This window comes from Hemitrygon akajei, chromosome 2, assembly GCF_048418815.1.
Source record: "Hemitrygon akajei chromosome 2, sHemAka1.3, whole genome shotgun sequence".
NCBI classification, from domain to species: Eukaryota; Metazoa; Chordata; class Chondrichthyes; order Myliobatiformes; family Dasyatidae; genus Hemitrygon; species Hemitrygon akajei.
Genome location: NC_133125.1, coordinates 145,960,116 through 145,988,052, shown reverse-complemented (window position 1 = coordinate 145,988,052; position 27,937 = coordinate 145,960,116). Strand labels below are relative to the sequence as shown.

Here is a 27,937-nt window from a genome sequence, read left to right as displayed (position 1 = left end):
CATCCAATTTCTAAATGGACATTGAACCCATGAATATTCCCTCAAAACTTTCCCATCATCAATTTAAAGCCCAAACACGAGGAAATCTGCAGATGCTGGAAATTCAAGCAACACACACAAAATGCTGGTGGAACACACCAGGCCAGGCAGCATCTATAAGGAGAAGCACATTTAAAGCTATGTCTTTTAAGATTGCCTTCGAAAAATAATTCTTCCAAAAAAAAACTCATCCAGTGCATCATGTCCAAGTGCTGTTCTTGGATTAAATATCAAAGCACATTTCAAGTATTGTTCCATGAGTACAAGAGGGTAATTTCTGTTTCTATGATTATATAATTTTTATTTTGCAATTTCAGTCCATTAATCAGTTGACAAATCATTACATGCTATTTCTCATCTGGTTTGCAAATATAATGAATTATAACAGCCATAAACTATCTGAACTTTCAAACAAATTTACATTTCAATTACAAGCATCATCAAACAATTCTAAAACAATTTACTAATCTGGTTTAAAATTTCTCCAAGTTTCAAATGACTGTACAGAGCACTAACAGCATCAAAGCAAGTGGGTCAATGTCCAATAATATCCAGGTACCTGGCTTTACTCTCCATTATTGGACTTTATGAAGTCTCTCTGAAGTAATCTGTAGTATTGTCCTTTTGCTTGCAGCAACTCAAGGTGAGATCCTTCCTCCACTATGGAACCATTCTCCATCACCAGGATTTTATTTGCCCTTTCCACTGTTTTCAGACGATGAGCAATGACTATAATTGCCTGATCTTGGAATTTGGATAACTCCTGCTGAATCTGGAAGAGTTAATACAGGATGTTAGAGATCCTGCAGGCTCTGGAGATCCAGAGCAACACAGACAAAGTGCTGGAGGAACTTCAGCAGGTCAGGAAGCATCTATGGAAATGAATAAACAGTCAACGTTTCACACCGAGACCCTTCTGAATGGTGTTGGTCCAAAACATTGACTGCTTATTCATCTCCATAGATGCTGCCTCACCTGCTGAGTTCCTCCAGCATTTTGTCTTTGTTGATACAAAAGATTATTGCACTGGCATTATTCAGATTTATTTCAGGTGCAGTATTCACTTGTACTCTCCAAAGCTACAGGCTGGATAAGTAAAGCATCTCCCAACCCAACATAGATGTTCTAATTAAACTCATTTGGCTCTGCTGAGTAAGCCACTTGGCTTGTATGCCCAACACAACTCCCCCTACTACAAGTTCTATCACAACAATAAATCACCAGGTGGCCAGAAAAATAAAAGCATCAAGGATGCTTCCAAAGCCACCTTCAGTGGGAGGAATCTCTGGTCCATTATGGGGAGGAGACATTCTGGGTGGTATTCAGAACCCTGCATTCCATGCAACAGGAACACTCTGAAGCCCCATATGTGGTAGTATGCACCTCACATCCACCATCAAACACCTCCTGATCCAGCTGTGGCAGAGTCTACAAATCACATGTCAGCAGAGCTCCCCAAAATGGAGAGAATGCAAATCATTCTCAAGAGGACATTCAAGGGAGTGATTGAAGGGGAGGGAGGACAGAGCTTTGCACATCTTGAGATTTTCTTCAGTAAATTATCTTAAACCAAGTACCAATTAAAATCACCCAAAGATTCCAGAAGGGTTAAAGAAGAACCAGCATAAATGGGATGGCACAAGATAATTAAAGGCATAATTTACTCACCCCCTTCAAGTTAATATTTAGTTGACAGACCTTTGGCAGCAATTACAGCCTTGAGTCTGTGTGGATAGGTCTCTATCAGCTTTACACATCTGGACACTGCAATTCTTCCCCATTCTTTTTTATAAAACTGCTCAGTTCTGTCAGATTGCATGGGGATCATGAGTGAACAGCCCTTTTCAAGTCCAGCCACAAATTCTCAATTGGCTTGAGGTCTGGACTCTGAGTTGGCCACTCCAGGACATTAAATTTGTTTTTAAGCCATTCCAAATGCATAGTTTCAGCTTTACCTTAGCCTTAGCCAAACATATAGCTTAGGCTTTACGTTTGGGGTGTTTGTCTTGATGGAAAATAAATCTTCTCCCAGGTCACAGTTCTCTTGCAGACTGCATCAGGTTTTCCTCCAGGATTTCCCTGTATTTTACTGCATTCATTTTGCCCTCTACCTTCATAAGCCTTCCAGGGCCTGCTGCAGTGAAGCATCCCCACAGCACGATGCAGCCACCACCATGCTTCACGGTAGGGATGGTGTGTTTTTGATGAGGTGTGCAGTGTTTGGCTTATGCCAAACATAGCAGTTAGTTTGATGGCCAAAAAGATCAATTTTGGATTCATCAGACCATAGAACTTCCTTCCAGCTGATTTCAGAGTCTCCCACATACCTTCTGGCAAACTCTAGCTGAGAGATCATGAGAGTTCTTTTCAACTGTGGCTTTTTCTTTGTCACTCTCCCATAAAGCTGTGACTGGTGAAGCATCCGGGCAACAGTTGTTGTCTGTGCAGTTTCTCCCATCTCAGTCACTGAAGCTTGTAACTCCTCCAGAGTTGTCATTGGTCTCTTGGTGGCCTCCCTCACTAGTCCCCTTCTTGCATGGTCATTCAGATTTTGAGGTCGGCCTGTTCTAGGTAGATTTACAGTTGTGTCATATTTTTTCCATTTCTTGATAAATAACTTGACTGCACTCCAAGGAATATTTGGTGACTTTGAAATTTTCTTGTATCCATCTCCTGACTTGTGCTTTTCAATAACCTATTTGCAGGGTTGATTGCAGTGCTCTTTTGTCTTCATGGTGTAGTTTTTGCCAGGATACGGACTCACCAGCAGTTGGACCTTCCAGATACAGGTGTAGTTTACTACAATCAATTGAAACACCTTGACTCCACACAGGCCTCCAAAAACAGACCTTTATTTAACTAATTATGTGACTTCTAAAAACAATTGTCTGCACCAGTGAATCGAGTTGCAGCTCCTTAGAGACCGAGTTAGGGAAAGTGATGAGGTGATTGATAGGAGTTACAGGATGGTAGTTACCACAAGCCTACAGGAGATAGATAAATGGGTGATTGTCAGGAGAGGGGAAGAGAGAACGTCAGATAGTGGCTGTACCCCTCAACAATAAGTACTCCATTTTGAGTACTGTTGGAGATGACTAACCTGGGGGAAGAAACAGTGGCTGTGCCTCTGGCAAGGAGTCTGGCCCTGAGGCTCAGAAGGGTAGGAAATGGAAGATGACGGCAGCAGTAAGAGGGGACTCTATAGTTAGGGGATCAGACAGGCAATTCTGTGGACGTGCAAAGGAAACACAGATGATAATTTGCCTCCCAAGTGCCAGAGTCCACAATGTTTCTGATTGCGTCCACAATATCCTGAAAACGGAGGGTGAGCAGCCAGAAGTCATGGTACATATTGGTACCAGTGACATAGGACGAAAAAGGGAGGAGGCCCTGAAAACAGACTACAGGGAGTTGGGAAGGAAGCTGAGAAGCAGGACCTCAAGTGTAGTAATCCCAGGATTGCTGCCTGTGCAATGTGTCAGTGAGGACAGGAATAGAATGAGGTGGCAGAGAAATGCATGGCTGAAGAATTGGAGTAGGGGGCAAGGATTCAGATTTCTGGATAATTGGGACCTTTTCTAGGGCAAGTGTGACCTATACAAAAAAAGGATGGGTTGCACATGAATCTGAGGGGGAACCAATATTCTTGTGGGCAGGTTTACTGGAGTTGTTAGCAGTAGTTTAAACTAATATGGCAGGGCAATAGGAACCAGTCTGATGGAGCTGAGGATGAGCCAACAGGTTTACAAGTAGATGATGGGTGTAACATGAATGTAAGGAAGGACAAGCCGTTGATTAGGTGCAAATGCAGAGAGTGTAAAGTGTTAAATTGTATCACAGAGGCAAAATTCAAATGGGTGAAGAATGCAGGACTGAAGGTGCTGTATTTAAATGCACGCAGCATTCACAATAAGGTGGACGAACTTGTGGTGCAATTAGAGATTAGTTGGTATGATGTTGTGGGCATCACTGAGTCGTGGCTGAAAGGCAGCCATTGTTGGGAGCTGAACATCAAAGGATATACTTTGTATCAGAAGGACAGGCAGGAAGGCATAGGTGGTGGTGGTGTGGCTCTGTTGGTAAGAGATGGAATTACATCTTTAGAAAGAGGTGACAGAGGGTCAGAGAATGTGGAATTTTTGTGGGTGGAGTTAAATTGCAAGGGTTAAAAAATCATTATGGGAATCATAAATAGGCTCCAAATAGTAGCCAAGATGTGGGGTTGAGATTGCAAAGGGAGCTGGAAAAGGCATGTAATAAGGGTAATGATACAATTGTAATGGGGGAACTTCAATATGCAAGGGGATTGGGAAAATCAGGTTGGTGTTGGATCACAAGAGAGGGAATTTGTTGAACGCCTATGAGATGGCTTTTCAGAGCAGCTTGTGCTTGAGCCTACTAGGGAAAAGGCCATCTTAGATTGGGCGTTATGTAATAACCTAGATCTTATGAAAGAGCTTAATGTAAAGGAACCCTTAGGAGATAATGATCATAATATGATTGAATTCATATTGTAATTTGAGAGTGAGAGGCATGAGTCGCATGTAACAGCATTGCAATGGAATAAGGGGAATTACAGGGGCATGAGAGAGAGCTTGCCCAGGTGGATTGGAAGAGGATGCTGGTGGGGATGACGGCAGAACAGAGGTGGCTGAAGTCTCTGGGAATAGTTCACAAAGCGCAGGATAGATGTATCCCACAGAAGAAAAGTTCTCAAATGATAGGGGTAGGCAACCATGGCTGACAAAGGAAGATTCTGGTATTGTACTGGATGACTGGAAAATTGCAAATGTTACTCTGCTATTTAAGAAGAGCAGGAGGTAGCAGAAAGGAAACTATAGACCTGTTAGCCTGACATCAGTGGTTGGGAAGCTGTTGGAATCGATTGTTAGGGATGAGATTACGGAGTACCTGGAGACACATGACAGGATAGGCCAGCATGGTTTCCTGAAAGGAAAATCCTGCCTGACAAACCTACTGCAATTCTTTGAGGAAATTACAAGCAGGGTAGACAAAGGAGATGCAGTAGATACGGTGTACTTGGATTGTCAGAAGGCCTTTGAAAAGGTGCTGCACATGAGGTTGCTTAACAATACAAGAGCCCACGGAATTACAGGGAAGTTACTAGTGTGGGTGGAGCATTGGCTGGTCGGCAGAAAAGACAGTGGGAATAAAGGGATCCTATTCTGGCTGGCTTCCGGTTACCAGTGGAGTTCCACAGGGGTCGGTGTTGGAACTGTTACTTTTTACGATGTACATCAATGATTTGGACAACGGTATTAAGGGATTTGTGGCTAAATTTGCCAATGATATAATGATAGATGGAGGACAGGGTAGTGTTGAGGAAACAGAGAGCCTTCAGAGAGACTTAGTTTAGGGGAATGGGCAAAAAAAGTGGCAAATGAAATACAATGTTGGGAAGTGTACGGTCATTCACTTTGGTGGAAGAAATAAACGAGCAGACTATTATTTAGATGGGGAGAGTATTCAAAATGCAGAGATGCAAAGGGATTTGGGAGTCCCTGTGCAAGATACCCTAAAGGTTAACCTGCAGGTTGAGTCGATTATGAAGAAGGCGAATGAAATTCTGGCATTCATTTCTAGAGGTATAGAATATAAGAGCCGGGATGTGATGTTGAGGCTCTATAAGGCACTCGTGAGACCACACATTGTGTGCAGTTTTGGGCTCCTTATTTTAGAAAGGATGTACTGACATTGGAGAGGGCTCAGAGAAGATTCACAAGAATGATTCCAAGAATGAGAGCGTTACCATATGAGGAACATCTGGCAGCTCTTGGGCTGTATCCCCTGGAATTCAGAAGAATGAAGGGGGATCTCATAGAAACATTCCAAATGTTAAAAGGCCTAAACAGATTAGATATGGCAAAGTTATTTCCCATGGTAGGGGATTCTAGGACAAGAAGACACAACTTCAGGATTGAAATTTTAGAACTGAGATGCGGAGAAATTACTTTAGTCAGAGGGTGGTAAATCTGTGGAATTTGTTGCCATGAGCGGCTGTGGAGGCCAAGTCATTGGGTGCATTTAAGGCAGAGATAGATAGGTTCTTGATTAGCCAGGGCATCAAAGGGTATGGGGTGAAAGCAGGGGAGTAGGGATGACTGGATGAAGTGGATCAGCTCATGAGTGAATGGTGGAGCAAACTTGATGGACTGAATGGCCTACTTCTGCTCCTATATCTTATGGTCTTAAGGACTGCATAAAAGCTATGGAAAGGGCATAGCAGGTAACAAAAGTGAGTGAGAAGTTGGATGATTGGGAAGCTTTTAAAATCCAACAAAAGGCAACTAAAAAAGTTATCAGAAGAGAAATGATGAAATATGAGAGCAAACTAGTCAAAAATATAAAGTAGGATACTAAAAGATTTTTCAGTTATATAAAGAGTAAAAGGAAGTTGAGAATTGTTATTGGACCACTGGAAAGTTATGCTGGTGAGGTAGCAATGGGGGCAAAGAAATGGCAGATGAACTTAATGGGTACTTTGCATCTGTCTTCACTGTGGAAAACACCAGCAGTAGCCAGAGGTCTGTGATTATCAGGGAGCTGGAGTGAGTGCCATTACAAAGGAAAAAGCTCTAGGCAAACTCAAAGGTCTTCAGGTGGATAAGTCATCTGGGCCAGATGGAATACATTCCAGCGTCCTGAGAGAGGTTACTGAAGAGATAACGGATGTATTGGTCGTGATCCTTCAAGAACCACTTGATTCTGGCATGATTCCAGAGAACAAAAACAGTAAAAGTCACTCCGCTCTTTAAGAAGGGAGGAAGGCAAAAGAAAGGAAATTAGAAGCCAGTCAGTGGTTGGGAAAGTGTTGGAGTCTATTATTAAGGATGAGGTTTCGGGATACTTGGAGACTAATGATAAAATAATTCAAAGTCAGCATGGTTTCTGTAGAGTGAAATCTTGCCTGACAAATCTGTTAAGAGTTCTTCAAGGAAGTGACAAGGAGGGTGGACAAAGCAGAGGCATTAGATGTAATTTACTTGGAAGTCATTTGATAAGGTGCTACACATGAGGCTGCTTAACAAGATAAAATCCTATGGCGTTACAAGAAAGATACTGGCATGGATAGAGGAATGGCTGACAACCAGGAGGCAGCGAGTGGGAATAAAGGAGGCCTTTTCTGGTTGACTGCCAGTGATTAACAATGTTCCTCAGGGGTCAGTATTAGGAATGCTATTTTTCACATTGTTTGTCAATGATTTGGATAATGGAATTGATAATGGAGGGATAGGGTAGTGCTGAGGAAACAATGTGATTGCAATTGGACTTAGACAAATGAGAAGAATGGGCAAAAAGTGGTAGATGGAATACAGCGTTGAGAAATGTATGATAATGCCCTTTGGTAAAAGGAACAATAGTGCGGACTAATTATCTAAATGGGGAGAAGATTAAAATATCAGAGGTGCAGAGGGACTTAGGAGTCCTCGTGCAAGACTCCCAGAAGGTTAATTTACAGATTGAGTCTGTGGTAAAGAAGGCAAAGCAATGTTGGCATTTATTTTAAGGGGACTAGAATATAAAAGCAAGGTGATAAAGCTGAGCAAAACACACAAAATGCTGGAGGAATTCAGCAGGCCTGGAAACGTCGACTATACTCTTTTACATTGATGCTGCCTGGCCTGCTGAGTTCCTCCAGCATTTTGTGTGTGTTGCTCAGATTTCCAGCATCTGCAGATCTTCTCTTGTTTGTGAGATAATGCTGAGACTTTATAAGACACTAGTCAGGCCACACTTGGAATACTGTTAACAGTTTTGGGCCCCATATCTCAGAAAAGATGTGTTGTCATTGAAGAGAGTCTAGAGCAGGTTCACGAGGATAATTCCAGAAATGAAGGGGTTAACATACGAGGAGCATTTGGCAGCTTTGGACCTGTACTTATTGGAATTTAGAAGAATGCAGAGGAATCTCATTGAAACCTACAAATGTTGAAAAGACCAGATGGGGTGGATGTGGAGAGGATGTTTCCTATGGTGGGGGTATCCAGAACTAGAGGGCACAGCCTCAAAACCTCAGAACAGAGGTAAGGAGGAATTTTTTTATCCAGAGAGTAGTGAATCTGTGGAGTGCCCTGCAGTGGAGGCTGTCTGTTGGTATTGTTATGAGTGATGGACAGACCTGATGGACAATGGGGTGCAGAGTTAACCATTCCCAAACCCCCTCCTGAGAACTAAGAACTATTATTGTTGCTATGCTGTTCATGAGAGAGAGAAGAAGCCCAGGCAAGAACATCTGCTACAGATAAAAAGGGGAGAGAGACTGTTGATTTACTGTATTATGACTCTACCTGGATTATTTACCTTCCACTACAAGGACTTTTCTTTGCTTGTTAACATTCCTCAGGAGACAGCAGGAGTGGCCTGATTTGATGGACACAGTCATTCAGAGTTGATGGATAACTGAGACCCCGTGAGTGGGGATAAAAGACAGGTCTGGAGAGACACCCTTCAGACACACCAGTGGACACTGACTGAGTGTTGGGAACCCACAGAAAGGTGGGGGCTTCGAAGACCAAACCAGGAGGTCGGTCATTAAGGCTATCAGTGTAAAAGCAGGGCCGGTGGGGACTTGTGTGTGTGTCTCCACTCATGCCAGAGTGACGAGTCCACCACAGAAGAACGGTCTAGCTGAAGAACAGAGGGGTCATAACTGAATGGCCACAATGATACGACGGATTAAGAACGCCACAAAAGGTTTTCCTGCCGCAGCAGTTGCTGTTACATCTCGCTCACTCTCTCTCTCTCTCTCTCTCTCCAACGATTTCAACACAACAACCATAACCACCTCAGCATTTATGAACTGAACTCTATACTTTCCTATGACAATTCATTTACCCCTAGATATCAATAGAGCTTGTTTATTATTGATTATTATTATTCCTACACTTTTAGGTTTATTACTGCTAACTTGTTTTATATGTATATTTGCATTTTTGATATTGTATTGTGTAGTTTACTAATAAACACCTTTAGTTTGGTACCACCAGACTCCAACGGATTCTTCTTTCTCTGCTGGTCAGACACCCAGTTACGGGGTACGTAACAGTACATATGAGGTGGAAGCTGATCTTTTCCTGATTGGTCAGGACATTAAAGGATATGGTGATAAGGCAGGTGTATGGGGTCGAGTGGAATCCGGGATCAACCATGATGGAAAGGCTTGATGGACTTAATGGTCTCATTCTGCTCCTATGTCTTATGGTCTTATGTTCTAATAAAACATGAAAACTTCCAAGATGGGGGGGGGGGGGGTGAATACTTTTTATAGGCACTGTATATGCATAGTGGCAAAAACTTGGAAGATTCCAGCTGGTAACAAACTGTGAACTACTATTTCTGCAGGTTAGTGAAACTTATCAGTGTGAGGTGCTACATTCTGGTAGGACTAATCAAAACAGGACATACATGGTAAATGGTAGGACATTGAGGAATGCAGTAGAACTGAGTGATCTAGGAATAATGGTGCATAGTTCCCTGAAGATGGAATCTCATTTGGATAGGGTGGTGAAGAAAGCTTTTGGTATGCTGGCTTTTATAAATCAGAGCATTGATAATAGGAGTTGGGATGTAACGTTAAAATTGTACAACAGTTCTGGTCACCCAATTATAGGAAAGATATCAACAAAATAGAGAGCGTACAGAGGAGATTTACTAGAATGTTACCTAAGTTACAGAGAAAGGTTGAACAAGTTAGGACTTTATTCTTTGGAGCGTAGAACGTTGAGTGGGGACTTGATAGAGGTATTTAAAATTATGAGGGGGATAGATAGAGTTGACGCAGATAGGCTTTTTCCATTGAGAGTAGGGAAGATTCAAACAAGAGGAAATGAGTTGAGAGTTAGGGGGCAAAAGTTTAGGGGTAACATGAGGAGGAACTTCTTTACTCAGAGAGTGCTAGCTGTGTGGAACGAGCTTCCAGTAGAAGTGGTAGAGGCAGGTTCAATATTGTCATTTAAAAAAAAATTGGGTAGGTATATGGACAGGAAAGGAATTGAGGGTTATGGGCTGAGTGCAGGTCGGTGGGACTAGGTGAGAGTAAGCGTTCGGCACGGACTAGAAGGGCCGAGATGGCCTGTTTCCGTGCGGTAATTGTTATATGGTTATCAATACTATTCACAGGACAATCTACAAGCAAACTCAGGCTGTGCCACATTGGGACATACTGGGACAAGTGATCTGCAACATAGGTAAAGGAGGTAGGTTTGAGAATAGGCTCAAGTTAGGGAGGCAGAGTGTGCTGATGAGGAAACTTTAGACATGGTCATCAGTGATTGAATTATTAAAATCAAAGGTGACCAAGTGGAAATAGCGTATACATCTCAAGAATTATTTGGCTGGAGGATACAGAGGAACAGAGAGGAGAATTAGGAGGCAATCAAGGTTTGAATGTCATCAGGTTTACTAGTGGGATCCAGGCAGCTAGTTGTGTGTCACACCCTGCAGTAAAAGAGATGGAGATGAGGGTTTTGACCATATCCAGAGGCGTGATCCATTCACTCAGTGGCATAAACAAGCTCAAGTAATTAAATCTGGGGATAGAATGTTAGTGCCAATAATAATAGTGATAAAACTATATTCAATTTACCAATTTCTTCAGGTAAAGAATTTGCCTGGTCTGGTTGTAACCCCAGGCCCACAAGTGTGATTAACTATAAAACTTCTTGGTTCATGGGCAATCCTCATGTGAATCAGGAGCAGGAGGAGACTCAGCTCCTGGAGACAACTCCCCCTTGTAGTTATGTCACAGCTGATGAGACTACAACCTCAACCCTGCGTTCCCGTCCATTTCCAGTAACCTTTCAGCCCCCCTGCTGATCAAGCACCTATCTACTTCTGACTTAATATTTAAAGGTTGCTTCCACTGAAGTTTCTTGACCCCTTGTAATGAAACTGTGAGCACGAGTATGGGCTACTCCCACAAGAGGAAACTATCTCACAACGCTTAGGACCTTACATGTTTTACTCAAGTCCTCTCTCACTCTTCTGAACTCCAGTGCATATGAGCTCAGACTGTCTGAGCTTGTTTTCCTTATAAGACAAACTGCAGATTCAAGGAATGAACCTAGCGAACCTCCTTACATAATGAAATCGACCAATTCTGTAAAGTATGATTGCACCAAACCTCTACGTAGCCAAAGCATAAAATCATAACCTTTGATTTCAATTCTCTTTACATTGGACCATAACATTTTCTATTTACTCACTGCATCTGCTCTCTAGCATTTTGAGAAATATGCACCAGGTTTCCTAGGTCCATCTGCATCTCAGAGTCCTGTAATCTCTTGCCACAATATGCATTTTTGCTTAAAAATAACCCTGCCAAAATCAACATTTTTCTATATTATTTGGATGATTGGTGCCCACTTGCTTAAACTATCTATATTTTCTCAAGTCCTCCTCATAATTTACTCTCCTCCCATTGTGTCATCAGCAAACTAAGCAACCCTACATTTAGTGAATGTTTCGTCCATACAAATATATCACCGTCTACTCCATATGCTTTTTCCCCACCACAATAGCCAACGCTGCTAGCTTTACCACAATAGCCGGTGATACAGCACGTTATCAAATGTTTTCTGTTGCTGTGATAAAACACTTCCCAGAAACTGAGACACACAATGATTCCAAATGTTCCTCATCAGATAGCCCCAGTCTAATCCCAAGCAAATGAAATCTCTTACAGCCCACATCATTTGTTCGGATACCAAGTATTCTGGATTTCCTAACTGATGGCTAAAGGGTGTTAGCTGTCCATTATTTAAGGTAGTGTCCAGTTCCTATAGATCAATGTCACCTTGGGAGCATCATTGATGTTTGAGTCAGTTTTACAGAATAGAAATTCTTGATACCATTCCTCTGACATCTTGTATTTAGATGGTGTAATTGTAAGATTTAACATCAATGTGATCCAAACAGTAATTAATTTACTACCTCTTAGAAAACTGATTTGTGTGATACAAATATTTTGATTATTTGTCTCTTTTAACCATTTAACTATTTAATATTTGACAATGGATAATGAACAAAGTGTTCTTGGCTTTCATGGATTTAACTATACTTGGGTCTCTGCTATTTCTCTTTGAATATGGCCAAGTCACAATAATGCTTCCATTACATGGCCACTACATTCTTAGCCCAAAGCTTCTGCCACTTGCATTTTCACAGATCTCCTCACTTTGCTACTGCCCCTGCTAGGTTGCTCAGCCTGGGTCCCACATTTGGTTTGCCCTCTTCGGAAATACCTTCAAATAAGGACTCACTGTTCCACCTAACTCAGTCAGAAGAATTGAAATGAAATGTCTTACCAAGTGCTCAGTTTGTACATCCAGGGAACTGGTGGCTTCATCCAGGATGAGAAGCTTTGGGTCTCGGACAATGGCTCGAGCAAGTGCAATCCTCTGTTTCTGCCCTCCGGAGAGATGACCTCCCCTTTCTCCAACATCTGTGAAAAGATTTTGCAATTGGAATGTAATTGCCCATACCCTATCTTATATTAAAGGGTGAATGTGCTCTTTGTGAGCTCACAGTTCCAAAATTATGGATGTGGCATCATGCAACACCTGGTGCAATGCCATGGGTTCAAAGTAATTATGGGAAAAATGCAAGTTCCTGTTTCATCTCAACCCCTTCCCACATTATAATGAAACACTAGCTAGTCCAGTCTCTTGGGGTGAGGAGGACCTGGAGAGGGCAATTCATTAATTATCCAGATGAAATCCAGTTTGAATAAAGTAATGATACTGTCACATCTACCCTTAGTTTAGGACAGAGAGACAGACATCTGATATGATCCCCAGCATATGGTGTGATGCGCTATGCAGCAGAAGTCTGGGGACTGATATGCCCTGTGATATTGCTCAGACACAATTCATTTTAACCACTGGGGACAACAGTGTAACCAGCACATGCAACACCTGCCTGTGTCATAACCATCCTTCAAAGCCTGTGTGAAACCGGCAGCCTTGGCCTTTTCAGCAGCTTCGCTCACAGCTTGATGTGGACAGTCTGTGAGGCCATAGGAAATATTCTCGTGGATGGATCGAGCAAACAGTATCGGTTCCTGGCTGACCAGAGCAACCTGGGGAGGGAAAAACAGAAAGACCAGTTTTAACATCTAATACCAACATCAAATAATTTTTAAAAATAGTTTTTGTTTTCATATCCATCAGTACTTTAATACTGAACTCTGATTCAGGCCTCATTGAGAAACACTGATTTTAAACACTCCCTTACCTTCCAGCTACCAAAGCCTGAATCTCTGGAATCTCATCTCCTTCTTTAAGAAGCTTCCTAAAACACACCTCATGTGAGTCTCTCTCTGAACGTTACCCTGGCTGTATGCAGACCAGCTCCAATGTAGTGGACATTAGTGACCTAGGTGGGTTTGCATGACAATCCAATAACAGGGATTTGATTTTTAATTCCATGTTTAATGACTTAAACCTAAAGCTCCCAAGCTATTGCGCTGGGATTGAAACGCATGTCCTGGAATCAATATCCCTTAATTCATTGCTTATTATGTAACATAACTACTACCACACTGCACCCTGAAACTTAAGAGTCTGCCTGGAAATACTACTCTGCAACATGGCACTCCAGTAGCATCCTTGGTGGATATGACATTTCACGTGTCCTTTCCAAGCACAAAGGGCCAGCCAGCCTTGCACCATCACCCTCCTGAACTACATTTGCACAATGAACAATTTCTCCTTCAGTTCTACTCCCTTCATCCACATCTATGCCTATCCTTTTGGTGAAACTATGTTCACAATGCTGCAGAGGAGCAAGTTTCCCCAGAAACACAAAATGGGATTAGTGTAAATGGGCATTTGATGCCCATCATGGACCCAGTGGGCTGAGGGCCTGCTTCTATTTTGAAAAATTCTGTGACCTATTTGCATCTCCTCAGCAAATAAAGCCTGCATTAAGAAAGAACTGAACAACATTCAGGACTCATCAGTGGCAGCTAACATTCACACTACAGAAGTGTGAGGCAATGACCTTCAACAAGAGAATCTAGTTAGTGGCTGATAACTTTCAGAAATCTGTAGATTTTGGAACAGTTCCTGCAGATTGGAGGGTGGTGAGTACGACACTGCTAATGAAGCAGAGGAGAGAGAAAACCCAGTGGGGATCTCCAGACCAGTGGCAGGGAAAAATGCTGGAGTCCACTGTAGAGTCAGAGTCACACCGCACAGAAAAATGACCATCCTATCTCCATCGACCCATCTACACTAAACTAATTTACCAGCACTAGATCCATACCTTCTCTGGTTCGCTGATTGCAATACTTCTCTAGATAGGCCTTAAATCTGTGATGGTCTCAACCTTCAGAACCCTCTCAGGCAGTAGGTTCTGCATTCCACACACCCTCTGGGGGAGAAAATTCCTCATATCCTCTCTAAGCTTCTTCAAGATTGCTTATTGTTATTCTTCAGTACATGAGTGTAAAGAACAAAATGATTCAAAACATAATAAAAAAACACAATAAACAAAGAACACAAGAACCAAAACAAATGCAATAAATATAAAAGTAATCATATAAAACAAAATGTACATGCAACTGTTATATAGATAAACTGATTGTATGTACATAAAATTACACTAATCATGTGTATGTAGTGGTGGTGGGCAGATTAATGGGTGGGGGTGTTAATCAGCTTGTTGGCTTAGGGCAATTAACTATTTTTGAGTCTGATGGTTCTGGTGTGGATGCTCTGTAGACTCTTTCTTGATGGGAGTGGGACAAACAATCCATAAGCAGGATGGGTAGGATCCTTCATGATATTGCTGGCCTTTTCCCAACACCATTCTGCATACATGTCCTTGATGGTGAGTAGACTGGTTCCAGGGATGTGTTGGGAAGTTTTAACTACTCACTATAGAGCCCTCCTATCTGCTGCAGTGCAGTTTCCTTACCATATAGCGATACAGCATGATAGGATGCTCTCAACTGCACATCTGTAGAAGGTCCTGAGTACTGATTTGTATAGACCAGTACTCTTCAGCATCCTCAGAAAGTACAGGCATTGGTGGAACTTTCTTGACTGTGCAGGTCGTGTTCCAGGACCATGAGTGGTTGTTCAAGATGTGCACTTCCAGGAGCTTGAAATTGCTTAGTTTCTACTTCTGTGCCATCGATGTAAAGAAGGGTGTGAGTGGTGCAGGTTATCCTGAAGTTGATAAACATCTCCTTTGTCTTGCTGACATTAAGAAAGAAGTTACTTGCCTAGCACCAGGCTTCAAAATCATCCACCTTCTCTCTGTAGGCTGTCTCATTGTTGTTGGTGATAAATCCCACTACTGTTATGTCATTGGCGAACATGATAATGTGATTGCACAGGTGTTTGGTTCTGCAGGCACATGTGAGAGAGTGTACAGTACTGGGTTCAGTATACAGCCCTGGGGGGGGTACTTGTGTTGAGGATGATAGGATGGGGTAGGTGGTTGTACACCCTGACAGTTTGAGACCTGTTTGTTAGAAGGTCCAACACCCGTTTGTACAGTGGAATATTTAGAACAATGAGTAGGAGCTTCTTCACCAAAGTCTGTGGGTCAATGGTGTTGAATGCTGAACTGAAATCCAGAAATAGCATTCTGACATAGTGGCCACTTTATTAGGTACACCAGCTTGTTAATGCAAATATATAATTAGCCAATCATCATACAGCAGCAACTCAATGCAAGAAAATCATGCAAACATGGTGAAGAGATTCAGTTGTTGTTCAGACCAAACCAGATTGGGAAAGAAATGTGATCTAAGTGACTTTGACCATGAAATGATTGTCTAAACGCGCGTTTAGAGTATCTCAGAAACTGCTGATCTCCAGGGATGTTTGCATGCAACAGTCTCTCGAGTTTACAGAGAAAAAAAAAGCATCTTGTGAGGGGCAGTTCTTTGGGTGAAAATGTCTTATTAATAAGAGAGGTCAGAGGAAAATGGCCAGACTGGTTCAAGCTGACAGGAAGGTGACTGAAATACAAATAACCATGCATTACAACAGTGGTGTGCAGAAGACATCTCAAACTTTGAAGTGGCTGTGCTACAGCAGCAGAAGACCACACCAGGTTCCAACCTTGTACTTAATAAAGCAGACAGTGAGTGTACATTTCAAGTGCAACCTCACTAATGTCTTTTGCAGCTCTAACATGATGTCCCATCTTTTATACTCGATGCCACTGTACGTGATGGCAAGTATGCCGAATGCTTTCTTCAACACCTTATCTACCTGTGTTTCTGTTTTCTGGGAAGTATGAATTTGCTCCTCAAGTTCCCTCTGTGCATCAATGCTTTCATTCCAGTGATGCCCTTCTCCTTAGTGAGTACAAATGAAAAATATTCATTTAAAACCTTGCCCTAATCCCCTGGCCCCACACACACACACACACACACACACACATTGCTCTTGGATCCTTAATGGGCCCACTCTTTCACTGGTTACCTGCTTGCTCAAGAGTGTACCATGGAATTTTCCTTGGCACCCCAACAATTCAGTTCAGAAACTAAGGTCCTTTCATCTCTTTCTATAACTGATTTATGGTCACTATCTCCAGAATGCTCCTCACTAACATTTCATTCTCTTGTCCACTCAACCCTTCGGATTAGATCCTGTACAAACCTTTTTCTAGTAACTCTACCTACGTACTCTTACAAACTCTACCTACGTACTAGCATATAACACTCTCATAGATGAACATTAAAAATCCAACACTGTCCAACTCTGTCACATTAAGGTGATCTCATTTAGTAGAAACATAGAAAACCTACAGCACAATACAGGCCCTTTGGCCCACAAAGTTTTTCCTACCTTAGAAATTACTAGGGTTACCTATAGCCCTCTATTTTTCTAGGCTCCATGTACCTATCCAAAAGACTCTTAAAAGACCCTATCATAAAAGCCTCCACCATCGTTGCCGGCAGTCCATTCCATGCACTCACCACTCTCTGCGTAAAAAACTTACCCCTGACATCTCCTCTGTACCTACTCCCCAGCACCTATTATACCTATGTCCTCTTGTGGCAACCATTTCAGCCCTGGGAAAAAGCCTCTGACTATCCACATGATCAATGCCTCCCATCATCTTGTACACCTCTATCAGGTCACCTCTCATCCTCCGTCGCTCCAAGGAGAAAAGGCCGAGTTCACTCAACCTGTTTTCATAACACATGCTCCCCAATCCAGGAAACATCCTTGTAAATCCCCTCTGAAACCCTTCTATGGTTTCCACATCCTTCCTGTAGTCAGGCAACCAGACCTGAGCACAGTACTCCACGTGGGGTCTGACCAGGGTCCTATCTAGCTGCAAAGTTACCTCTCGGTTCCTAAATTCAATTCCACAATTGATGAAGGCTGATACACCATACGACTTCTTAACCACAGAGTCAATCTGCGCAGCTGCTTTGAGCATCCTATGGACTCGGACCCCAAAATCCTTCTGATCCTCCACACTGCCAAGAGTCTTACCGTTACTACTATATTCTGCCATCACATTTGACTTATCAAAAGGAACCACTTCACACTTATCTGGGTTGAACTCTATCCGCCACTTCTCCGCCCAGTTTTGCATCCTATCAATGTCCCGCTGTAACCTCTCACAGCCCTCCACACTATCCACAATACCTCCAACCTTTGTGCCATCAGCAGACTTCCTAACCCATCCCTACACTTCCTCATCCAGGTCATTTATAAAAATCACCAAGAGTAAGGGTCCCAGAACAGATCTCTGAGGCACTCCACTGGTGACCAACCTCCATGCAGAATATGACCCATCTACAACCACTCTTTGCCTTCTGTGGGCAAGCCAGTTCTGGATCCACAAAGTAATGTCTTCTTGGATTGCATGCCTCCTTACTTTCTCAATAAGCCTTGCATGGGGTACCTTATCAAATGCGTTGCTGAAATCCATATACACTACATCTACTGCTCTTCCTTCATCAATGTGTTTAGTCACATCCTCAAAAAATTCTATCAGGCTCGTAAGGCACAACTTGCCCTTGACAATATCAGCAAAGCTTATTTCAGATGGTTTGGTTGGAGAAGTCAAAGGTTCAAGCAAACTAAATGCCTTTAAACCCAATGCACTGAACAAAATTGGTACTCATTTCTCATTGGTTATTTGATTTACCTCAAAATATTGTTGAATTGGCTCAGTGTACATATTCCAGTTATCTTTTGTGGAATCAAATGTGTCAACTTTTCTGATCCACAAAGCAATGTCCCTTTGGATCCCATGCCTCCTTACTTTCTCAGTAAGCCTTGCATGGGGTACCTTATCAAATGCCTTGCTGAAATCCATCTACACTACATCTAATGCTCTTCCTTCATCAATGTGTTTAGTCACATCCTCAAAAAATTCAATGAGGCTCGTAAGGCATGACCTGCGCTTGACAAAGCCATGCTGACTACTCCTAATCATACTCCTGACCTCTTCAAATGTTCATAAATCCTGCCTCTCAGGATCTTCTCCATCAACTTAGCAACCAATTTAATATGGAGAAGTAGAAATTCCCTACAACGCCCTTGCTCTGACACTTCCAATTTATCCACATATCTACCTCCCTATCACCTGCTAACTTTTGGGAGATTTGTAGTAAATCCCAAGCAAAGTGATCACCCCCATTTTTCTTTTTAAGCTTTACCAATAAAGCCTCATTTGAAGATCTTCCCTCATTTCTATCGTGATGTCTCTTTGAACAATAATGCAATGCCATCTCTATTTTTAGGAGTGTTGAGCTGTCAGTCACCCATTCTTTCAATCACTTTGTACTACCTATAAAATGCTTACAGCTTTTCAAACTGAATCATTAATTGTTTGACTCTTCACAGACACTGTCTGACCTGCTGAGTGTTTCCAGCATTTCCTGCTTTTAATTCACATCAGTCACTTATCCTGGCTATACCAACAGCAACTCAAGGACCCGACCTCTACCACCATGAAGGAGAATGACCTCAGTTGCAGGGAAAGGCACCATCTGAAATTCCCCTCCAAAAGGGAATATAATCACATTCCTTCAACATCACTGGGTGTAAATCCTGGAATTTTCACCACAACATCTCTATGGGAACACTTTCACTTGAAGGTAGCAGCAGTTCAAGACAGTTTGCACCACCTTCTCAAGCATATTTCGAGAGGACACAGCTCAAAACAAGGGAAAACAGGAATCAGTGTGTATGTAACATTCTGCACCCCATGGCTCTCTGAACCCCTCAATGTCCCATGTATGGAGCTCTCTCACCAGCCCCTGTGTAACTCCCCCCTCCCCCTTACCTTCCTGTGGTAATACTTGTGCTCGTACTCCTCGATGGGGATCCCATCCAGCAGGATCTGTCCCGACTGGGGCTGATAGAAACGTTGCAGCAGGGACACACAGGTGGTCTTCCCACCACCCGTGTGTCCCACCAGGGCCATCACCTCCCCACTCCGCACCTCAAAGGACACATTCTGCAAAGAAAAATCAGTCAGATTTGAGGAACCTCCACCGTTCAAGCCCAATTATCATTGAAGCAGGCATGTGCATACAGCTAAACGAAACACATACCAGTTTATGCAAAGATATACTCAGTGAAGCAGAATTATAATGCTGGACATAATTAGGTTGCTTCCTAAAAAAGTTCTTTTATATAGTTTTTTTCCAGTCACCAGGTCACTTCCAAAATGAACACTACTTGTATAAAATTACAAAACACTCCCATCTAGATTTGGGACCAATTAGTCCCAGAGTAATCCACAAGCCTCTCTTAATCCTGGATCACACCCCCATCATCTCCACTATGAGCATCAGTCCAGCTATTACAGCATTAGGTAAATTAGCCAGCATCCACCCAAATAATGGTATTCTCTCAGAAAAGGCAATTCAGACTATTAGTTATTCCACCATTATTTTGTATGCGAAACAGTTAGCCTTCATGTACAGCCAGTAACTAGAAACCCAATCTGAAATTTAGCCATTACTGCCTAGACAATAGAACGTAAATGCATAGAAGTCCAAATGCAACAGAGCATTGGCAAGTCTACCTTAAGTACTCCCTGAACTCTTTACTCATGGACAATGTTGGAGGGGCAGTGAAGTGATGGACTTGTGTGAGTGGGGTGGGGGGCAATGGGAGGGGAGGTGGATAAAGCAAGATAGAGCAGAATGGGCCCATCCTCATTGAAATGTACAAGACACTAAAGTGACAACAGGATAGATGTCAACTCTAGTGGGGCAATATAGAACTAGAGACAACATCTGGAGATAAGAGGTTAAGGACATGCAGACTCAAATTAAGAGGTAGGCTATTAGGTTTGATATGAGGAGAAATTTCTTCTCAACTCTTGAGGTCTGTGCAAGCTCAGTTAACTATATTCAAGAAAACTTTATTCAGATTTAGCCACAATAGAGCTAAAGAAGGGAATTAGGAATGTCAGGTGAGGCTATGAAAAGTGCTTAGCAAGTAGGATTAAGATGACTCCCAAGGCATTCTACATATACATCAAGAGCAAGAAGATGACTAGGGAGAGTCACTTAAGGTTAAGGTCACTTAAGGTTAGGGGGATGTGCTTGGATGCGGAGAATGTGAATGAGGTACTTAATGAGTACTTTGCTTCAGTATTTACCAAGGAAAAGGATATGGAGGACCAGGAGATCAGTGATGAATGTATAAATCCTATGTCTTATTCAGGTGTATGGGGTTGAGTGGGATGGCTGAATGGCCCATTCTGCTACTTTGTCTTATGGTCTTAAATATGTTAGGGCATTTAGGGGTTAAGGAGGAGGAAGTGTTAGGCCTTCTAATGAGTATTAAGGCGGATAAGACCCCAGGGCCTGATGGAATTTACCCCTGGTTATTGAAGGAAGCAAGAGTCAAAATTGCTGGGACCTTGACCAGTATCCTCATGTCCTCTCTAGCCACAGATAAGATCCTGGAGGACTAGCAAGTGTCTAATGTTGTACCTCTATTTAAGAAGGGAACAAGGGAAAATCCTGGGAACTATAGACCACTGAGTCTCATGTCAGTTGAAGGGAAATTGCTGGAGAAAAATTCTTCGGGATAGGATATCAGAGCATTTGGAAACCCATGGCATAATTAGGGAGAGCCAGTACAGCTTAATGTGTGGTAGGTCATACCTTACCAACGTGATTGAGTTTGTTTGACAAGGTGATGAGAGAGATTGATGATGGTAGGGCAGCAAATGTTGTCGACATGGATTTTAGTAAGGAGTTTGACAAAGTCCCTTATGAGAGGTTAAGATAAGAAATTAAGATGCATGGGATCAGTGGTGAATTGGCTGTTTGGATTCAGAACTGGCTTGGGCATAGAAGATGGAGGGTAGTGGTTAAAGGGACTTATTCAAGCTGGAGGTTTGTAATTAGTGGCATTCTGCAGGGATCTGTACTGGGACCCGTGCTGACTGTTATGTATATAAATGACCCGGATGAAAATGCAGATGGGTGGGTTAGTAATTTTGAGGATGTTACCAAGACTGGTGGAGTTATGGATAGTTTAGAAGACTGGCAAAGAATACAGTGCAATATAGATCAGTTGCAGATATGGGCAGAGAAATGGCAGATGGAGTTTAACTCAGATAAATGTGAAGTGTTGCACCTCAGTAGGGCAAATGCAAGGAGACAGTACACTGTTGCAACTTTATGAAACTCTGGTTAGGTCACATCTGGAATATTGCGTACAGTTCTGGTCACCCCATTATAGGAAGGATGTTGAGGCTTTGGAGAGGGTGCAGAAGAGGTTTGTCAGGATGCTGCCTGGTTTAGAGAGCATGTGCTATCATAAGAGGCTGGATAAATTTTGTTGTTTTCCCTGGAGCACTGGAGGCTGAGGGGAGATCTGATAGAAGTTTACAAGATTATGAGAGGCATGGGTAGAACCCGGGCACAAGTCCTGCAGGGAAAGGGATGAGTAGGGCACTGCATTTACCTGGAAGAAGGGTCTCAGCCTGAATTGTCCACTATTTACTCTTTTCCATAGATGCTGACTGATATGCCAAGTTTCTTCAGTATTTTGTGTGTGCTGGAGATATCTGACAGAGGCATAGATAGAGTAGACAGGGAATATCTGTTTCCCATACCAGAGGGCATACACTGAAGGCGAGAGGGGATAGGTTTAAGGGGGGTGTGAGAGTTAAGTTCTTATTATTCAGAGTGGTGGATGCTTGGAATGCGCTGCCTGGTATAGTGATAGAGGCAAATACATTAGAGGCTTTTAAGAGATGTTTGGATAGGCACACGGATGTAAGGAAGATGCAGGGATATGGACATTGTGTAGGAAGGAGGGATTAGTATTTGAGTGTTTTTGATTTGTTTTTTTTAAGCTGGTTCAGCACAAATAGCCTGTTCCTGTGCTGTTCTGTTCTAAGTTCTGAATATTAAGATAATCAAGGGATATAGGATAGTGCTGTAAAGTGGCCGGAAACTCAAAGATGAGGTATGCTCTTCTTTCTTATTACATACTTCATGAGAGTGCAGGTGTAGCTTTCCATGGAGTGCCACATAAAGTGCTGTTGTAGACCAGCAGCTCTTTTTGGGAGGAGGGTGCTCAGTCCAACACATGCTAACAGTGGGTCATCTTAACTGATGTGTTTGGCAACACAGTTGAACTGAGATTCTCCTATTGAACAACTTTACCTTCAGCACCATTAGCTGTGGTCTGGTAGGGTAGGAGAATGATACATTACGAAACTCCACATGACCTCTCAGTGACTTAGGCTGCAGCTTCCCATCATTGCGTAGAGCAGGTGTCCGATCCAGGTAGGCAAAGACTTTCTCAGCAGATCCAACGGAGCGGTAGAGCTCAGCATGAATGTGAACCAGAGTCTGTGGAAAGGTATGAATCAAATGTATTAAATGTTGTCATTACAGACACTATCAACAGCAGAATCCTTAACTCACTCATGGGGTTTCTCTGTTAACCACATGCTTCTCACCTCAATATAGAAAGGTGAGCATGACAGCACAGAAACCAGCCCTTTGGCACATTCACACTGTGCTGAATGTTAATCTCCCAAGCCCACACCTGGACCATGGCCCTCCATACCCCTTGCATCAGTGTACTTCTCCAAATAGCTCTAAATGTTGAAATCAAACCCACATTCACTTCTGCTGGCAGCTCATTCAACACTCTCACCAGCCTCTCAATGAAGATGTTCCCTTCTGGGTCTCCTTAAAAATGTCACCTTTGACCCTTAACCTATGACCTCTAGTCCTTGTCTCATCCAACTTCAGTGGAAAAAGCCTACTTGCATTTAACCTATCTATACGTCTTATAATTTTGTATACTTCTATCAAAGCTCTGCTTGTTCTCCTACGCTTCAGAGAAAAAAAAATCCTAACCTATTCAACATTTCACTATGTTTCAAATCCTCAAGTCCCAGCACCATCTTTGTAAACTTTCTCTGAACTCTTTCCACCTTATTCCTGAAGCTTTCCTGAACATAGCTGACCAGAATGCACAATTCTCCAAATCTGGCCTCACCAACATCTTATAAAACTTCAACATAACATCATAACTCCTGCATTCAATACTTTGTTTTATGAAGGCCAATGTGCCAAAAGCTTTCTTTATGACCTCCTGTACCTGGAATTATAGATCTGTATTCCCAAATTCCTCTGTTCTACCGCACTCCTCAGTACCCTACTGTTCACAACCTTTGGTCTCCCAAAATTCAATACCTCAGACATTAAACTCCATCTGCCATTTTTCAGCATATTTTTCCAGCTGAATCAGATCCCATTGCAAGCTTTGATAGTCTTCCTCACTGTCCACTTCAACTGCCCTAGGCTTGGCCCTATCGCTCTGGGTACCATCCCCTCTACCAAATTAGTTTAATTAATTTTGCCTCCAACTTCCACCCTGCCTTCAAATTTACTTGATCCATTTCCAACACCTCTCTTTCCCCTTTATTGATCTTTCAGTCGCCATCTCTGGAGACAGCCTATCTACTGATATCTTTTATAAACCCATTGACTCTCACAGCTTTCTGGACAATACCTCTCCCCACCATTCTCTCACTTACTCTGTCTCTGCAGCATCTGCTCTGAGGATGAAGCTTTTCATTCCAGAACAACTGAGATGACCTCCTTCTTCAAAGAAAGAGGCTTTCCTTCCTCCACCATCAACGCTGCCTTCACCCACATCTCTTCCATTTCATGCACGTCTTGCTTCACCCCATCTACCCACTGAGGATAGGGTTCCTCTTGTCCTCAGTTACCACCCCACCAGCCTCTGCCATCTCCAGCAAAATTACACCACCAAGCACATCTTTCCCTCCCCCCCACTTTTTGCTTTCCACAGGGATCACTCCCTATGCGACTCCCTGAACAGTCCTTCCAGATGAGGCAACACTTCACCTGGGAGTCTATTGGGGTCATATACTATGTTTGGTGCTCCTGGTGTGGCCTCCTGTATTTTGGTGAGACCGTATGCAGATTGGGAGACCACTTCATCAAGCACATTCACTCTGTCTGCCACAAGAAGCGGGATTTCCTGGTGGCCACCCATTTCAATTCTACTTCCCATTCCCATATGTCAGTCCATGGCCTCCTCATCTGGCATGATGAGGTCACACTTAGGTTGGAAGAGCAACATCTTATATTCCATCTGGTGGCATACTCCAACCTGATGGCATGAACATCGATTTCTCGAACTTCTGATAATTGCACAGCAACCCATTCCTGTTTCCCTCTGTCACCTTATCTCCCTACCTGCCCATCACCTCCCTCTGGTGCTTCTCCCCCTCCTCTTTGTTCCATGTTCTTCTATCCTCTCCTATCAGATTCCCTCTGCTCCAGCCCTTTATCTCTTTCGCCAATCAACTTCCCAACTCTTTACTTCACTGCTCCCCCAGTTTCACCTATCACCTGCCATCTTGTACTTATTCCTCCCCACACCCACCTTCTTATTTTGACTACTCCCCTTCCCCTCCAGTCCTGATGAAGGGTCTCGGCCAGAAAGCTCAACAGTTTACTCTTTTCCAGATACATTCTGGCCTGCTGAGTTCCTCCAACTTTTGTCTGTGTTACCTCCAGGGTAGTAATCTCTGGATTGCTGTCCATGCCATGCACCAGTGAGGGTAAGATTAGGATGATTTGGCAGATGAATGCGTGGCTGAGGAATTGGTGCAGGGAGCAGGGTTTCTGGTTGGAGGCTCCAAACAGTAGCCAGTCCCTCATGCAGGATTCCCTAAAGGTTAACTTGCAGGTTGAGTCAGTGGTAAGGAAGGCAAATGCATTCATTTTGTGAGGACTAGAATATAAAAGCAAGGATGTAATGCTGAGACTTTATAAGGCACTGGTCAGTAGCCAGGACATGGGGTACAAATTATAACCAGAGATAGAAAGAGCATGTAATAAGGGCAATGTTATGATAGTCATGGGGGATTTCAATATGCAGGTAGATTGGGAAAATCAGGTTGATCCCAAGAGAGGGAATTTGTAGAATGTCCATGAGATGGCTTTTTAGAGCAGCTTGTGGTTGAGCCCACTAGGGGAAAGGCATTTTTGGATTGGGTGTTGTGTAATGAGCCAGATTTGATTAGGGAGCTTGAGGTAAAGGAACCCTTACAGGCAGCCTTCATAATATGATAGAATTCACAGCAATTTGAGATTGAGAAGACAAAGTCAAATGTATCAGTATTATAGTTGAATTACAGAGGAAATTACAGAGACATGAGACAGGAGCTGGCCAAAGTTGGAGGGTGTCACTAACAAGGATGATGGCAGAGTTTCTCTGGCTGGAGTTTCTGGGAGCAATACGTAGGAAAGATACATACTACAGATGAAGGTAGTATCCTGAAAGGAGGATGATGTAACTGTGGCTAGCAAGGGAAGTCAAAGACAGCAAAAAAGAAGAGAGGACATAAAATATTGCAAACATTAGTGGGCAGTCAGAGGATTGGGAAGCCTTTAAAAACCACAGAAGGCAACTTAAAAAAGGTACAAAGAGCGAAAGGATGAAATAAGAAGGTAAGCTAGCCAAAAATATAGAAGTGTTTTAGATGTACTGTATAAAGAATAAAAGAGAGGCAAAAGTGAATATTGGACACTTGTAAATGACACTGGAGAGGTAGAAATGGGGGCAAAAATGGCAACAAACCTAATAAGTATTTTGTGTCAGTCTTCACTGCGGAAGACAGTAGCAGTATACCAGAAATTCAATAGTGTTACAGGCGGAAGTGAATGCCATTGCTATTATTAAGAAAAAGGTGCTTTGGAAGCTGAAATATCTTTCAAAAGATGTCACCTGCATCAATTAGCCTGACTTCAGTGTTTGGGAAGATGTTGGAGTCCATTATTAAGGATGAGATTTTGGGGTACTCGGAAGCACATGATAAAATAGAACAAAGTCAGCATGGTTTCCTTAAGGGGAAGAAGGTTTGACAGACCTTGCCTGACAAATCTGTTGGAATTCTTTGAGAAAATAACAGGAAGGATAGACATAGGAGAGTCAGTGGATTTATTCATTTGGACTTTCAGAAAGCCTATGACAAGTTGCCACACATGAGTTTAACATAATAGCCCATTGTATTACATGCAAGATACTGTATTAGCATGACAGGCTGACTGGCAGGAGGAAACTGGGAATAAATGGAGCCTGTTCTGGTTGGCTGTCAGTGACTAGGAGAGTCCCACAGAAGTCGATGCTGTGATCACTTCTTTTCACATTATATTGTCAATGATTTGGATGAAGGAATTGATGGATTTATGGGCAAGTGTGCAGACGATACAAAGATAGGTAGAGGGGCAGGTAGTGTTAAGGAAGCAGGGAGTCTGCAGAAGGACTTGTATTGGGAGAATGGGCAAAGTAGAGGTGGTTGGAATACAATGTAGTAAAGTGCACTGTCATGCTCTTTGACAGAAGGAATAAAGGTACAGACTATTTTCTGAACGATGAGAAGATTTAAAAAATCAGAGGTCTAAAGGGACTTGGGAATTCTTGTGCAAGATTTCCTAAAGGATAACTTGCAGATTGAGTTGGTGGTGAGGAAGGCAAATGCAATGTTAGCATTAGTTTTGAAAGGACTAAAATATAAAAGCAAGGATGTAATACTGCGGTTTTATTAGGCATTGATCAGACTGTACTTAAGTATTGTGAGCAATTTTGGGCCTCTTATTTAAAAAGGTGTGCTGGCATTCAGAGGGTCCAGAGGAGGTTCATGAGAATGATCCCTGGAATGAAAGGGTTGACATATGAGGAGCGTTTGCTTGATCTGGGCCTGTACTCACTAGGTAGAGTGAAGGTGGAAAGGGTTTTTCCAAAAGTGGCAGAGTTGTACCAGAGAGCACAGCCTCAGAAAAAAAGAGACCTCCATTTTGAACAGAGATGAGGACAAATTTCTTTAGCCAGAGGGTGGTGAATCTGTATAGTTTGTTGCCACAGACAGCTGAGGACAAATCATTGGGCTTATTTAAAGTGGAGATTGATAGGTCTTGATTAGCCAAGACATAAAAGGTTTTGGAGAGAAGGCAAGAGAATGGGTTTGAGGAATAATAAATCATCCATGGTGGAATGGTGAAGCAGATTCAATGGGCAGAATGGCCTTTCTGCTCCAGTGTCTTATGGTCTAAAGCAAGGATTCTCAACCGGGGTTCCATGGAACCCTAAGTTCTGCAAGAGGTTACTAGGGGTTCCATGACAGATCGTGATTTTAAAAAAAATCACGCTTTGAACTTCGCACAATGTGCAATGCTAGTGCTAGTAATGGTGGTTGATCAAGCAACCCTGTTAGAGGTCTCTCAGCCCAGTATGGCAGTGTACAGTAGGACTGTTTTTATTTGATTGAGTCCATTCTCAGTTCTTGTCACAAGATAGGGGAGGCCGTTGATAATGGGGAGCACTGTATTGCATGGAGGGGAGGATCATAGACTGCTGCTGAGTGCTGT

At 42.7% G+C, this 27,937-nt stretch overlaps 1 protein-coding gene across 1 annotated transcript in view; it reads right to left on the bottom strand.

Annotated features, from left to right (window-relative positions):
• Nucleotides 1–349: 349 nt before the first annotated feature.
• The window catches only part of LOC140716514 (antigen peptide transporter 2-like), a 44,476-nt gene continuing 16,888 nt past the window's right edge, over nt 350–27,937 (bottom strand). The window contains exons 8-12 of the mRNA XM_073029314.1: nt 22,685–22,873; nt 19,330–19,503; nt 12,979–13,138; nt 12,366–12,502; nt 350–811 (exon numbers count right to left, since the gene is read on the bottom strand). Of these exons, the coding sequence (XP_072885415.1) occupies nt 605–811; nt 12,366–12,502; nt 12,979–13,138; nt 19,330–19,503; nt 22,685–22,873 (867 nt within the window). The 3' untranslated portion in view covers nt 350–604. The remainder of the gene's footprint in view (nt 812–12,365; nt 12,503–12,978; nt 13,139–19,329; nt 19,504–22,684; nt 22,874–27,937) is intronic.